Here is a 15,317-nt window from a genome sequence, read left to right as displayed (position 1 = left end):
CTAGCAACTCCCTCCTCCCTTAGAGGCGCCACCCGTTGGGATAGCTGTCTTTCACTCAGATAACTATGTTGTTAAGTATTATGGGAGCTATTTTTTCGTTATCCTGCACTACTGTCGTGATGATAACTAAGCCCCACCACCCAGAAACCGCCCACCTTTTCCCCACCAACACGTCAATCTTCAATTATCTTCAGACCGCGATTTCTCGTGCAATATTGAAGCTATCGCGATAATTCTTGTATTTTTAGAATCATCATGCCGAGTTACACTGAAATCGACATCCAAAACGCGCTCCAGGAAGTCCGCGAAGGCGTACCCGTGCGGACTGCTGCCGGGCGACATGGCATACCAGTATCAACCCTCCGTGGCCGCATTTCCGGCGCTCAAAGTCACACCGAAAGTCATGAACACTTCCAGAAGCTCTCAGCAGAGCAGGAAAAGCATCTCGCTACTTGGATCATAGCCCAAGACGACCTAGGCTTTGCACCGAGTCATGCCCAGGTCATCGACTTTGCTGGGCGTATTGCCCGACTCAACGGCAATGAGGAACCCATTGGGGTTCACTGGATGGACGGTTTTTTGCGCCGTAACGAAGGTATAAAGACATTACGAGGTCAGAGACTTGATTCGGCTCGGTTTAATGGAGCAACTATTGAGAATATTAAGGGTTTCTTTCCTCATCTCGCCGTTCCAGTTGTCAAGGAAATCAAGCAGGAAAATCGTCATAACATGGATGAAATGGGCATCATGGAGGGACTTGGATATAACAATCTTGTACTAGGAAGGGCAGAGAAGACCCGTACGATCGTTCAAAACCCCGGCTCAACAGACTGGACTACAATCATCGAGTGTATCTCGGCCATAGGAAAAGCCCTGACTCCGCTGGTCATATATAAAGGTCAGACAGTTCAACAGTCTTGGTTTCCTGAAGACCCTCATTTCCTTGACTTCCTGAAGGATTGGGACTTTACATGCAGTCAAAAGGGCTGGACCAACAACCAGATTGCGACGCTATGGCTCAAGAAGATATTTATCCCAAAGACAAAGCCGGCAAAGGAGGGAGATAAGAGACTGCTTATTATCGACGGCCACGGCAGTCATATTACTAACGAGTTTATGTTCGAATGCTTCTAGAACGATATATACATCCTTTACCTTATACCGCATTCTTCCCATGTTCTTTAGCCTCTTGACCTTGCAGTCTTTGGCCCCATCAAGCAGCGTTATCGTCGTCTTATATCCTCGCTTTCCTCGATCCAAGCACATACCCCCATCGGCAAATGCACCTTCCTACGATGCTATTACGAGGCAAGGAAAGCAGGGATGACGGCCAAGAATATCCTTGCAGGTTGGAAAGCCTCTGGACTTTGGCCGGTATCAATAGCAAAGCCCCTGATGAACCCCATGACAATTGCATTGCCAGAGACCCCAAAAACACCGCAAAAGAGGGCCCGTTCGCCATCCCCTTGTCTTTTTAAGACCCCTACATCATCACGAGAGCTTCGAGCTTCACTTGAGAGCATCCCATCGGCGTCAAAGCTCGATGGTGCGATGCGACTTTTCATGGGGAAAATTGCTAAGGATATAGACCGCAAAAACCTCACATTGGCGAGTCAGGAAAGGGAATTAATACTCTTCAGGCAAGAAAGAGAGGAAATGAGACCCAAGAGAAGAAAGAAGGTTCCCTTTGATCCCAATCAACGCTTCGCAAAGGTTCCTGATATTGATAAAGCCCGTCAGGAGATGTTAAAGCTTTTGAAGCCGAGAGAGACATCAGAGAAAGTCAGGAAGTGGAAAAAAGCAGATCTATTTCATGAGTGGCAATTGGAGATTACGGAGATGCCAGATTTAGTATTCTCATAATGTTGTGTTGTTGTTAAAATTGATGTTATTCATGATGCTTCAAATGAGCGATGTTCGTGAAGGTGGGCGGTTTCTGGGTGTGGGCGGTTTCTGGGTGGTGGGGCTTACCGACTCGAGACCAAAACCAAGTCCTTTAAGCACCCCCATTTCCTAGTCGCAACTCGCCTTGCGAGAGTATCAGATCCCTAATCAACTGCCACCCAATACTCTGCTTGTAAAACTCGCTCTCTTCATCTCCGATAATCATAGTCCACTTCTTCAAAAACCACGGCGCAGCCTCCCAGCTCTTCATATCCCATGGCTCATACGTGGTATTGGAGCGTCTCTCTGGCCCAGATTGGCTCCGTCGCCAAATAGTCAAACCTCCTCTTCCATAAATATCAAACTTTAGCTCCCAGCTGTTAAAGGTGTCAGGCATGGCAGCTGACAGCAGGATAGCCCTTTCACGGAGGAACGGGAGCGGGATGAGATCTAAACTGGCGTGGTGTGGAATGAGGACTTGTGCGAGTGTTGGTCGAAGATGGATAGGGATGCTGGTGTTTTTGAAAGATGCAGTAGAGGCGGCCCCCTGTTGCAAAAGCGCTGTTGGGTCGGTTGTTGAAGCGAGGCTGGGTTGGTAAAAGGGTGAGATGCAATGACCGCCACAGTTGGCAATAAATGGTAGGTCGAAGCCCATGGAGAGGGCGTTTTGAAATGCAGCGTTGAATATCGCTACTGGTTCGAACTGAAGCATGTTGAGGTACACGTCTGGTAATGTTGATTCGTCATGTTGGCTGTTTATCGAGGAGTGCGAGGTCCTGGATCTGTCTGATCGATAGCGAGTCGGAACCAACTGTAAGTTGTCGTCATGAACATCGTATGCGTTTATGTTCCCAATTATCTCCACGTCTTCTACAATCAGCGCATCGGATGATGGGGGGACGCCGTCGCCCGGAGCCGCTTGAGAGACAGGACCATGACATGCACTGGTGTTGCAGCGTGGAGTGCCCTGTGTTGATAGGATCTCGGCTTTTAATGGCCCTTGAACACGGCTTGGCGTATCATGAGAGCATTTGATGGGCTTGGAAGTGATGTCGCATCGCTTCAGCAGCGGTCGCAGTCGTCGTGTTTGATAGCGGCGTGACTCTGCCTCTTTGAACTGTTTACGATGCTCTTTTTGTCGCTTGCCTATGGGATTAGATATTAGGATAGAGTCTATGAATTTCTGACAGGAGTAGCTCACGATACGCCCTTTGAGCGACTCGGTTCTGCTCTCGTCGCGCCTCAGTCAAGACCCGGCGCTTGGATGGCGGTTCGGCCCCGGGAGTTCGCCCGACCGACTCTGTTGGCTTATCACTTGTAGCCCAATCAAGGCTGTCTTTGCCTTCCATATCGAGCTGCTTGTCATCAAAGTCTCAACGTCGCTAGTGGATGGCACAAGGGGATAAAGGTCAAGGTCATTGGGGATGAGGATCGTCTCCACACCATCTCTAAAGTCCGAAGTCCGTCTCGTATCGCCACCTGGCTTACTACTCTTTAGCCAATCAGAAGTGGGTAAATGGGTGAGCCGCCAAGACACACGGAATCACGCTGCGTCACTGGCGATGGCTTACTACCACTAAGTCCAGTCGATGCTGAGCATCGCGACATGGAATATGAAGGAACTAGTAAATGGCCTGGAAAGATGGAAAAATGAAGTTTAAGGCCGAGACGAGATCAAGCATAAATATTCTCCAAGACTCTACCCTTGGTATCTAATTCCCCAGCAACACATCAACTAACACGCCTCTACAACCACCTTTTTCACAACATCGCACACTTTTCACGTGATCATCATGTCTACCTCAAAGACCATCGCCGTTGTGGGAGCCACTGGAAACCAAGGCTCCTCAGTCGCAAAGACCTTCCTCAACCTCCCCGGCTGGAATGTCCGTTGTCTTACCCGTCGACCCACCTCTGAGAAAGCTCAAGCCCTCAACGCTCTCGGCGCTGAGGTAGTTGAGGCGGATCTCGACAACCTCGATTCTCTGATCACCGCCTTCAAGGGTGTTCATGCCATCTTTGTCAACACAGATTTCTGGGCACCCTACCAAGCTGCCCTCACCGCAGGACACGACCAGCCCACCAGCAGCGCTATGGGGTTTAAGACGGAATTGCAACACGTCAAGAACGCCGCTATTGCCGCCACCAAGACTCCTACCCTTGAGAAGTTCATCTACTCGGCTCTGGGTCCCATGAAGGTCGCGTCTGGCGGCAAGTACCCTCACTGCTACCACTGGGACAGCAAGGCTGAGGCTGTCAACTACATCGAGAAGGAGGTCCCTGAACTCGCCGACAAGGCAGCCTACATCTACCTTGGTGCTTACAGCTCCAACCTCTTGCTCTTCCCCAAGCGCAATACCAAGACTGGGGAGTACACTGTGGTTCTACCTGGCCCCAAGACAACAAGGTTCCCCATCATCGACCCTCTGAACTCCACTGGTTCTTTCGTCCGTGCTCTCATCGAAGACGAACCTGCTGGAACCAAGCTCCTCGCTTATGACAGCAACATAACCATCAGCGAGGCCATGGATGCATGGAGCGCCGTCACTGGCAAGAAAGCAGAGTTTCAGCAGGTCACATTGAGCGAGATGCAGGAGTTAACTAGTCTGCCTCTTGAGGTTCTCGAAGGACCTGCTTTCCTTGGAGAGTACGAGTTCTGTGCCGGAATTGAAGGAGTCATTACTCCAGAGCAGCTGAAGAACCCTGTCAAGACCCCCACATATCAGGAGTTCCTGGCCTCCAAGGACATTGAGTATCTGACTGGGTTTGACTATAACCCAAACTGGTGAGGAGGTATCAAGATGAATCTTGGCGAGGATGTAAAGAAACGCGAGTTTATTGTCTTGAATAGTATAAAGAGAAGATAGTACAAAGAGAAGAGATGAGATCTACCCAATGCCTCTATAACACGAAGGGAAATATGGACGACAGTCTATGTAAAGTTGTAACCGAACCCAAAGTCTATAAACCAATTAATATGCAATATGATCAATCTTGATCTAGGCCATTAGTGCATGATTGAATGTAAACCACCTCTTCTCCCCCTCTTCAGCTTCTCTTAGTTTCGCTTGACTCCGGCACCCTTGGGCACTCGGAAGTACCAGTAAAGACCAAGAGTAGCACCAATGTTGAAGGCGATGTAGACCCAAAGAAGGCCAAAGTGCCACCACCTGTCGCTGTAGTCAATCTCGAAATTCTTCAGATATTGCTCCGTCGAAGCGAGGCTGCAGTATTGGCAGGTGTCGGAAGACAGGGGGTTGAGAAGATATCCTCCTGCCTCCTTGATGAAGGGGCCCATAAAGCTTTCACAAGTCATGTTGGCAGGGGCTGCCATGTGAAGAACCTCGTTGTCGGCACATTCAACGTTAGAGCCGTATACAGCGGTCGACATGATGCCGCTGACGAGGTATGTGCCAGGAGATGCACGGTACATGAATGTCCAGAACTTGGGGATGTCGCGATAAGGAACACCGACGCTGCATGAACGTTAGCACCCATTAAATGAAGAGAAATAGTGGATAGGGAACAACTTACCCGCAGAAAGAAATGCAAAGCATCCACAGAAGCGAGGCGAGAACACCGGCCTCCTCGGCAGTCTCAATCCACACAATGGCAAAGTGAGAGAAGGTGCTTGTGAAGAGCATGAACATAAGGAGGAAGAGGAAGACGAGGAATCCACGAGTGCTGACATCGTCGGATGTGGTGTTTTGCACAAAGCCCACGGGATAGTACCAGCAGAAGTACATGATGACAGCCATGAAGCTGTTCCATGCAACTTCGACGAGGATGTTGGCAAGGATGTAGGCTACAAGAGTCAGTTTGATGTTTTTGATCTGAAGATGGGGAATGACTTACTGTTCCATCGGTAGATCTTGGAGGGTCTCTCACGGACTTCGTAGAGGGCGCGCTGGGGAACAAACATGGGCATGATTTGCTCGTTGATGTTGCCAAACAGGACGAGGTACATGAAGATGGCGAAGAGCTGGTTCTGAAGACCTTGGATACTGTTGTTGGCGTTGAAACTGAAACCGAGATACAGGGACTAATTCAACTGTCAGTGATGGAGCATCTCGTTGGTTGCAAGCGACTCACAGCGAGAACAATCAGGCTAGTCTTGGACCAGATGTAGGTAGGAGACCGCCAGAAGTGCTTCCAAGTACGGATAAGAACCTCCCGGAACTGCGTCGTGAAGGAAGCCACAAATTCATTGTGCTGAGATGCGTCACCATCGGCGAATGCAGAAGAACCTTCAGGTTGAGTAGATGCCAGAGAGTTGAGTCGCACAAGTTCCTTCTTGACGTCCTTGAATTCGGGAGAGTTTCTCCAGACCTGGTGCCAGTCGATCGTGTCCTCGTCATCATGAACAGGTTTGATGATTTGAAGCATGTACTCGGCGGGGTTGGCGTCAGGGGGGCAGGGAGGGGCACCGTTCCGTTCAAAGTACTCCAGGAGGGTCTTGGATTCGTTTCCGAGGTCTGAGATTGTTAGTGGAAGTATGCGAAACTGGTTTGATAGTAGACTGACCTCCAAAGTAGACAGTTCTTCCTCCAGGGGCGAGCAAAAGCAGCCTATCAAATCGCTGGAACAGAATAGCCGAAGGTTGATGAATAGTGCAGAGAACAGCCTGACCACTAGCAGTCAACTTTTCAATCAGATCGCAAATAGCCCAAGAAGTCTGAGAGTCAAGTCCTGAAGTAGGTTCATCAAGGAAGACAAGCAGTTGAGGACGAGCAGCCAGTTCGACACCGATGGTAAGACGCTTCCTTTGCTCAACGTTGAGACCCTCACCGGGCGTTCCAATAACAGCGTCGGAGAATTCCTGCATGTCGAGCATTTCAATGACCTGTTCGACGTACTTGATCTTCTCTTCACGGGAGATCTCGGCGGATTGGCGGAGGAGGGCGCTGAACTCGAGAGCTTCGCGGACTGTCATGGTGTTCAAGTGGACATCCTGTTGCTGAACGTAGCCGACGCGGTGCTGGAAGGAAGAGTCGGTTGGCTTTCCGTCGATGCGAGTGTCTCCGCTGACGACACCCATGGTGACACGAGTAGCGAGAACATCGAGGAGAGTAGTCTTTCCGGCGCCAGAAACACCCTGAGAGTGTTAGTCGAGCATTTTCAATATCAAGGAGCTCACATACCATCAATGCCGTGGACATGCCAGGTTTGACCCAACCATCAACATGATCCAAAAGTCGTCGCTCATTGCCCTTGATCTGAATATCATAGCAGAGATCCTCCCAGTGGAACACGGATGCACCAGCAGTAAGACCACTGGAGCCGTTATTGGCAACCTTTTCAGCAACAACAGGTCGTTCAGTCTTTTGCGCTTCAGAGTCACCCTTGCCGCTCTCCTTCATAGAAGGAGGCATCTTGCCCTTGCGGAAGACGAGGACTTCACCCTTACTCTGTGGGGGCTTGGCGTATTCGGCAGAGACGATGTAGGCGAGGAAGAAGGCGACGAGGAAACCACAGAGGATACCAACGTTTCTATAGCGATGTCAGTAGTTTTTAGTATGAGGTGAGAGATTTTCAACTTACCGCCACTTGTGAGCGTTGCTGTAGTCAAACGACATGTTGATGTACCTGTCACCGTTGACAACGTTGGATCCAGGCTCAGCACCAACAACAGCGCAAATCCTCGACTCGGGAGGGAGATCATCGTAGCCAGGGCCTCGAGGAACTATCTGGGCGCAAGGGAACTCTCTGTTGTGGAACTCATTCGCCATGAGGGCCTCGAACGCATAAGCCAGGGGGTTAATGTAGTTCATCCAGCGAGACCATCCGAGCATGTAGTCAGTGGGGATGGTGAAGCCGGTGTAGATCATCAAGCCGAGACTAAGAAGAGCAGAGGGAACCATAGCTTGGTGAGAGGTGCGAGTGAGACAGGCCAGCGTGCGGTAGATGCTTGACATGACCAGCGTGGTGAGGTATGAGGCGAGGCAGAAGAAGAAAAAGTTGCCTGCTTCTCTTCGTAGGTGGGCCATGAAGTACACCGTGATGTTGAAGACAAACATGTTGACCGTCTTGTAAGGAATGTCGATGAGGTAGCTGGCAATGGCCTGGGTGGACTGATGATAGAAGGCGTAGCGGTTGTGTTTTTCAACCACGGGACGCTCGACGTAGACAGTCAAGACCTGTTATTCAGTCAGTATCAGTCAGGCTTTGAATTAGCTGGTTGTTTACCTCAAGCTGGCTAGCAAAGGCGTTGAATAGCAGTGAGAAAAAGATGAGTCCTCCTCTGTAGTAGAATGTCGAAGAATCGTTCTTGAGGTTGTAAAACATACTTCCCAGAACCAGGGCCATAATCAAGTTGAACAAGAGTGAAGCAATCGTGAACCCGGGATCAGCAAGCAACCTGCGCCAGCTACGCCAGAGCGTGAGTCTGACTTGGTGCGCATACGAGATGGTGTAGGGAGACTTGGCACGCTGGCCCTTGAACTGCTCTGCACGGCGAGAGGTTTGATATTCAGCCAAGCGCTCCTCGCGAGGGTGGTTTTGCTCGTATTCGGAGAGTTCGCGGAGGAGCTGCTTGCGTGGTTCACTGGCTTGCCAGCGTTCGGCGAATTCATCGGGGGTTCGAGGGGCTGTGCGTTCATAGCCGGGCTTCACTCGTCTCTCTTGAGGGCTGGTCATTGAGGTGAGGAAGTCGGGAGTGGTTTGTCGATCAGGGCCTATCTTGTCAGTTTTTTGGAAAGCAAAAAGTGTTTGCAGGTGAACTTACACTCGAAGCCGAGGCTTTCAAAGTATTGCTTTGCTTCGGTGATCTTGCCAAAGAAGATCTGCCGTCCCTCGTAAAGAACAGTAACACGATCGAACAACTACCAAATGTTAGTTCTCCTCTGATAGTTCCTGATTGTAGACTTACATCATAAGCTGACTGAGGTGCCTGGTAGATAGCAACGGCACCAGCAACTCCCACAAGATCAGCCTGCAGCCTCAAAGTCTTGCAAAAGTTGATGGCGTTCCCACTATCCAATCCACGCGTAGTGTTATCCCAGCACTGCAACTTGGCGCCCGTGAGAGCAGCCTCGGCAATGCTAACACGCTTCCTCTCACCACCACTAACACCTCGAACAAAGTCATCGCCAACTCGTGTGTCGACAGTGTGGCTGATGCCAAAGATGGCCATCATGACGTCGCGCATCATTGTATCCGCCTGCGCACGGGTCACGCCGCCGGGGACGTGACGGCGGGAGTGGGCGCTTGCGGCGAAGGAGAGGGTCTCGCCGACTGTGAGGTGGGCGAGGTGGGTGTCGACTTCTGCGTTGTAGAGGACATCGCCGCGGAACGAGGTTCGCATGTGGCTTTCTTCGATACCTTGGCAATTGTTAGAAAGAGTTTATACATGAACCAATTGATGCTCACCTCGGAAGTTCATGTACGACTGGGGGTCAACTTCAAGACCAGCTGTTTCACCCGCAATGGTCTTGAGAAGAGTAGAACAACCAGATCCAGGAGGTCCAAGCACAAGAAGCAACTCGCCCTCCTCCACAACACCCTCAAAGTTGCGAAGAATATCGACACGTCTCTTCTTTCGAGAACTCAAGAGATCCACCAAAGACTTGACAACATCCAATGGATAGTCGATAACACTCTTCTGGTGTTCAGCACCGGTACCCCATCCGAACACATTCAGGTCTCGAAAGGCGACACCGAGACTGCGAGGAGGTGCAGAGCCAGCTTCGGACTCGTCAAGCTTGACAAAGGCCTTGACCCATGCTCGTGCATCAAAGTTGGGCGAACCGGGATCAAGTCGGGTGCCGGGCTGAGGACAAAAGGCGTGAAGTTCGGCGCCAACTGTGGTAGAAGCTCTGGTGAGTTGTCGTGCAAGAGCCTCAATCTCGTGGTTCATAACCCTCGAAGGACCTTCGTCTGAATGGGAGCTGCTAACTGCTGTGTCATCCTTGATGCTGGCGGCGGTTGATGTTGATGTGCCATCCTCGTGGTGGTCGGCTCTTTCGCCCGGGGTCAGACCTCCGGGTGTCTTTTCGTCTTCAGGGGCCATGTTGAAGGCGCCAAGGATCGATCAATGGTCGAGACTTTTGTTCTAGATGGTATGATGTCCAGAGGCTTGTCGAGTTCAAAATCAGATCAGATCAGGGAGCACAGGTCTTAAGTATAAGAACCATCAACAAGCCTCTACCATCAAACCTGTTAATCCAAAAGATCTGCAAAGTTGAAGTCCGCAAAGAAATAAGGTTGACAAGAAAGAACCGGGGCTCCGGACCCGAGTGGAAAAGTCCTGTGCGGACAAGCAAATTCGTATAAAGGGAACGGGGCCCGCGGGTGAATCAGCACTCGCCGCAAATCCGCAGAGACAAATTCCTTGCAGTAGCTTGCGAGTCACTTTCTTGGCTCTCGAAGCTGAGTCGCCCCGAACCGACGGAGTCGGGGGATATGATTAAATGTGTGTGGACCGGGTCCCCACAAGGAGCCCGCGGAGGCCCGAGCCCGGGGGTCCACGGGTCGCCTTCGCACTCGTTTTATCGGAGGGGTTCAGTTTGGGGCAAGGCTGCGACAGGTTCGCTTAAGAAAGGGGATGCATTTCGTTGGCATTGATTGGCGAGGTCGGGTTGACCGTCGAGACTACGTGCTTCACTGCCGTCGTCACCTGGCATCACTCCGCAACGAGTTCTACGAAGTTCAGTGACGTATTCGCACAATGAGGGATCTGAGGTGTTACTGAATGACGTAGAGAGTATCGTCAAATGGTCTGGTTTCATCGACATTCAAGCTTCATTGCTTGTTGCTGTGCCATTCATGGGGATCGATCAATCACGCCACTCTCCCACCATCAAGAAGCCGACTTCAGGTCGCCTATCATATACCTTGCAGTCGACGAAGGATCTCATGCTTTATATGCCTCAATTTTTCGAATATGCACGCGGCGCCACATCGACCCCGATGTGGCTGTTGTTGATGTTGCTCAATGCCTGTAGGCTGTCTTGCCCATCACATCACAATCACATCACCCTGACCATCCAGAGTCACAGGCATAGTTTCCAAGAGCTCATGGCACTAAATAGCTGTTGATCAGCGTGACTAAGGTCTCTTTGGCTTCCCGCAGCTGGGTTCAACGCCACCTTGCGGCTGAAATGACATGACACGTGGCTTGGTTCACCACTGCAACCTCTCAACTTCCATTGGTCTCTTACGAAGCCAACTAATCCCCTGCTAGTGAAATTGCGTGCGTGCTTGATTCAACTGAATTAACGGACGATTGGCTTTTGTCGGATTCTGAGTCAGTGAAAGATTGTGAAATATGGCCGGAGCTACAGGGTAGGTGAGTGATTTAACCGGTGAAGACTGCTTTGACTCGAGACATCAGTAGAAGGGCTTAAGAACTGGTTAAAAATTTGTCCAAAGTGTAGTAAAATATATTCATGTATTTTGTTTATACAGGCTGGGTTGATAAAGGACGCAAGGCGTGGTTTGAGTAACATCACAAGCTTGATATGTCAAAGGGCAGATGTGAGTGCACCATGGACAAATGTCCCATGGGTTGTGCTGAGTTCTGAATGCTGACGGCAATCACCTAACCCATGGCATCCACCTCATATTAAAGTTAAATACGTCTCCAGCCAGTCAAATGGAGACGTTGTAAGATCCCGTCAGCCTTATCAACTTTTCTTGCATGTGTCGCACTGATGTCCATATCCACCTGCAATTGTCTCTGGTATCAGCGACCTGTCCTGTATTGGCCATTTAAGTTTAAGAGTGACCATTTAAAATTGCAGTTTCTCAACGAGCCATTAGACATTACATAACCCTAAACTGCCGTGAATCTGACCTTCATCGTACCCAGAACTTTGGCTGACATTGTCTTTCACGTGGAGATATTCTCCGTCGGAGTTTGCTTTTCTGGAGCCGATCCAATAGGAATGGCGAATGATGCTCCACTCCAACCGAGGCATCTCCACCTTGGCCGAAACGTCATCAAAACCAGGGTCTCCCTTGGATAAGGAGCCGAGGAATGTCACCTGCGATCTCATCTTTATCTTCAACTTAGACTTTCTCTTTCCATCATCTCGTCTCATATCGTCATGGCTCCGACTCTCGCTGAACAAGTTGCCGTGGAGCAGCTGGAAAAGGGAGAATATGTCTCCAAGACGCTCCCCATCAGAATGGGCAATTCCATGCCCATCGCTTACGGAGGATGTACTGCAGGCGTTGCCGTGAGCGCCGCCTGTGCAACTGCACCTCCCACCATGGCGTTGTACTCCGTGCTGGGACACTTTCTCGGCCCCGCTTCAACCGATAGAAAGTTGCACTGCAGCGTTACACACACCAGAGACACCAGGTCTTTCGCTACACGACGCGTCCAGGTTAAGCAACAGCAACCAGATGGCAAGTTTCGCGTCTGCTTGGAACTCATCGCCGACTTTCACGTGATAGAGCCATCTACTCTCACATATACGGAACCACCGAACCCCAACTGGCCTAAGCCGGGGAGTGACAAGACCGAAAACATGGCTGAACACATCAACAAACTAATCGCCGACGGAACTGTTGAAAAGGAGCAAGCCGACGCGTTCCTAGAGTCATTTTCAGCTTTCGACACCTTTTTCGATGCCCAGTACTGTCTTGAAGGTGTAGCCGGTCAAAACATGGGTGGGGCGATCAAGGACAAGGTCACAACTCAAGATGATCGTCACGTCACCGACAAGGCATCGGCAGAATGGCAGCGCGCCAGAGATCCCCTCGTAACACATGCCGACAACATGGCCGCTCTTTCCTTCCTGATGGACGGTGGCCTTTCGTTCCTCCCACTCAGCCACAATCATCTCTGGTTTGATGATGTGACGGTCTGTTCGAGCTTGGACTTTGCTCTGCGGATTTTTGTCCCCGACCTCAAGTTGAACGAGTGGCATCTTAAAGAGCGGAGGACTTATAGAGCTGGAAATGGGAGGACGTTTGCTGAGGGAAAGCTTTGGGATGAGCATGGCAACTTGGTGGCGTCTGAGAGTCAGCAGTCTATTCTACGGCTCCAGAAGGGAGTCGAGCCAAAGCTCTGAGGGGCTTTGCATTGTTTATCAGGGACTATAAGGATAGAAAAGCGATGGTATAGCCTGGTGAGACTCAGGCTGTCATTAGGTTAGAGTCATCTCTGGAAAGGGAAATGCTCAAAGCGGTTTAGATATGAATAGATATGAATCACTTTCGTGATATCTAAATGTTGAATTAAATTATCCCATCAACCGACAGAAACTTCCGGGGTTCAAGTCAATCACATCCGTTTCTGTGAGGGATACTTCAGTCTGCACCTAGCTTTGCCCAACCAAGAAGCACAGAAAGGGACAGGATATAACAGGTATGCTCATAGTGAGAGAACTATCTTTGTTATCAACACTAGTGGGCCGGCACGGAGCGGAGGTTTCCGCCGGCGTACAGTATGGGATAGCTTAAAGATACACAACACACAGCCCCAGTGGTCCGTTCAGTTAGGGGCCATCCCCTCAAATCCGAAAAACAATGCTAACTAGACCATGGAAAACGCCAAGTGGCAAGCTAATCCCCGCGGCCCATGTCGGCAAGTCATGGGCCGATGGGAGGTGGCGGTTAACGGCTCGTGGATGCGGAGTAATAAAGTTCAGATCGGATGAGGTGGTTTCAAACATCGACTTGTCTCTGCCGTCCGCTAGAGCATAAAAAGAGACGTCATTTGAACTCCTCTATGCCTCGTCAGCATCAGCACAATACCTCGGATTTTCACAGTCACTTGAGACTCAATACCATTAAACCCTGCACATATTTGCCTTAAACATGCCACCCAAAGTTGCATTCATCACCGGCGCCAATGGCATCACCGGGTCCGCCCTCATCCGGCATTTGGCTGAAAAGACCGGCCCCGACGAATGGTCCGAGATCATTGCGACATCCCTGTCACCTCTCCAATGCACCGTCAAGGATGACCGCATCACCTTTATTCCTCTGGATTTCACCAAGGATGCCAATTCCTTGATCCCAGAGATGAGGCCAGTCTGCGCAAAAGTCACCCACGCATACTTCTCCTCCTACGTTCACGAGGACGACTTCCAAAATCTCAATAAGGCCAATAAAGCCCTGTTTGAAAATTTTCTTGATTCCCTCCTTGAGGTGGCCCCTAACCTCGAGAGCTGCGTTCTGCAGACCGAGGGTAAGCACTACAACGTCCATCTCGGCCCTGTTCCTTCTCCTGCCCGGGAAGAGGAACCCCGGCGGGAGACTTCTGTCGGAAACTTCTACTTCCATCAGGAGGACCACCTAATCCAGAGGCAAAAGGGCCAGAAGTGGCTTTGGAACGTTATCAGGCCGGAGGCCATCATCGGTTACACCGTTAAGCCCAACGGCATGAATGAAGCCCTTACCATAGCCCTGTACATGATGGTTTGCAGGGAGCTCGGCGTCGAGGCAAAGATGCCCACCAACCAAATATACTATGAGGGGTACGACGACATCTCGGATTTCCGCTTGATTGCCGATCTCACCATCTGGGCGTCGACGCATCCCCACGCGGGGAACCAGGCCTTCAACGTCACCAACGGCGACTACTTCTCGTGGAAGCACATGTGGCCCCGCCTGGCCGCCTACTTCGGAGCCAGGGCAAGCAGCGATCAGGCATTCTCAAAGCCGCGGCCCGAGTACGGCCAAACTCAGCTCGACACCAGCTTCGAAGAATGGTCAAAGGACAAGCAAGAAGTCTGGGAGCGCATCTGCGACAGGGCTGGATGCCCGGCGGCGAAACCTACCTGGAAGGCCGGGACATGGGGGTTCCAGGACTGGGTGTTTCAGCGAGGTTGGAATGCAACGCTTAGCATCAACAAGGCCAGGGCTTTTGGCTGGAATGGTCACATTGATTCCTATCAGTCTTTTGTTGACGCCTTTGAGAGGTTTGCTGAGCTTGGTCAGCTACCCAAGTCGACTTGACAAGGACAGATAGGTAGCGAACAATGGAACACTGATTGATTAAGCCTCGATGTAAAGCACATGCTTCCAGCTGGGTGCATCGCATACTATTGCTCTTGTTCAGGCTTTGGTTGGTTGGCACCGTGTCTTCTCCTCCGTGAGTGAGACAACGGAGCCAATGTGGCAATATATGAATCGCCTAAGGTTGAGGCCTCCAGCAAGAGAACCTCCTATAATATCTTGCATTCAACTAAACCCAAGTAGAATGCTGTCTTACCTTCCAATAACTGTCCAACTTTGACTGTATTGGGTCTGTTCCCTTCCCATGCCCTTAACCGAAGATGTCGGATTTCCAACTTTCAATGGCACACGGAAAATGCGTAGGTCTCTTTGATGCTAGTAGCTTTTTGTGTAGCTTTTGGAATATCTTGCTACCCTCTGATGCCACGAGCCAAGTTAAAAAATAGCATTGAAAGCAGATGAAACCATAGAATAGACTGGGGGAAGCAGTATATCTCCCTCTACACACTCCATCATGCGATGTA

The 15,317-nt window shown here is 50.6% G+C and overlaps 5 protein-coding genes across 5 annotated transcripts; 4 read left to right on the top strand and 1 right to left on the bottom strand.

Moving 5' to 3' along the window:
- Positions 1–255: 255 nt before the first annotated feature.
- LRP88_04458 (uncharacterized protein) lies at positions 256–1,134 on the top strand (the record flags this gene model as incomplete). The annotated part of the gene is made up of 1 exon (XM_083241031.1): positions 256–1,134. The coding sequence occupies one exon, from the start codon at positions 256–258 to the stop codon at positions 1,132–1,134; it is 879 nt and encodes a 292-aa protein (XP_083102179.1).
- A 2,543-nt stretch (positions 1,135–3,677) lies between these two features.
- LRP88_04457 (uncharacterized protein) lies at positions 3,678–4,673 on the top strand (the record flags this gene model as incomplete). The annotated part of the gene is made up of 1 exon (XM_083241030.1): positions 3,678–4,673. The coding sequence occupies one exon, from the start codon at positions 3,678–3,680 to the stop codon at positions 4,671–4,673; it is 996 nt and encodes a 331-aa protein (XP_083102178.1).
- Positions 4,674–4,942: 269 nt separating this feature from the next.
- On the bottom strand, positions 4,943–9,892 carry LRP88_04456 (ABC-2 type transporter-domain-containing protein; the record flags this gene model as incomplete). Its single annotated transcript, XM_083241029.1, has 11 exons — positions 4,943–5,360; positions 5,419–5,689; positions 5,740–5,926; positions 5,977–6,359; positions 6,409–6,979; positions 7,068–7,374; positions 7,426–8,021; positions 8,071–8,558; positions 8,609–8,705; positions 8,753–9,204; positions 9,253–9,892. 11 exons carry the CDS (start codon positions 9,890–9,892, stop codon positions 4,943–4,945), a joined length of 4,410 nt encoding a protein of 1,469 aa, XP_083102177.1.
- A 2,038-nt stretch (positions 9,893–11,930) lies between these two features.
- On the top strand, positions 11,931–12,902 carry LRP88_04455 (thioesterase-like superfamily-domain-containing protein; the record flags this gene model as incomplete). Its single annotated transcript, XM_083241028.1, has 1 exon — positions 11,931–12,902. One exon carries the CDS (start codon positions 11,931–11,933, stop codon positions 12,900–12,902), a length of 972 nt encoding a protein of 323 aa, XP_083102176.1.
- Positions 12,903–13,650: 748 nt separating this feature from the next.
- On the top strand, positions 13,651–14,793 carry LRP88_04454 (SDR family oxidoreductase; the record flags this gene model as incomplete). The annotated part of the gene is made up of 1 exon (XM_083241027.1): positions 13,651–14,793. The coding sequence occupies one exon, from the start codon at positions 13,651–13,653 to the stop codon at positions 14,791–14,793; it is 1,143 nt and encodes a 380-aa protein (XP_083102175.1).
- Positions 14,794–15,317: the final 524 nt, after the last annotated feature.

This window comes from Fusarium phalaenopsidis, assembly GCF_050370095.1.
Source record: "Fusarium phalaenopsidis strain FUZ10S chromosome Unknown contig_32292, whole genome shotgun sequence".
NCBI classification, from domain to species: domain Eukaryota; kingdom Fungi; phylum Ascomycota; class Sordariomycetes; order Hypocreales; family Nectriaceae; genus Fusarium; species Fusarium phalaenopsidis.
Note: the sequence above shows the minus strand (reverse complement) of the source record. Positions and strands in the feature narration are given on the sequence as shown.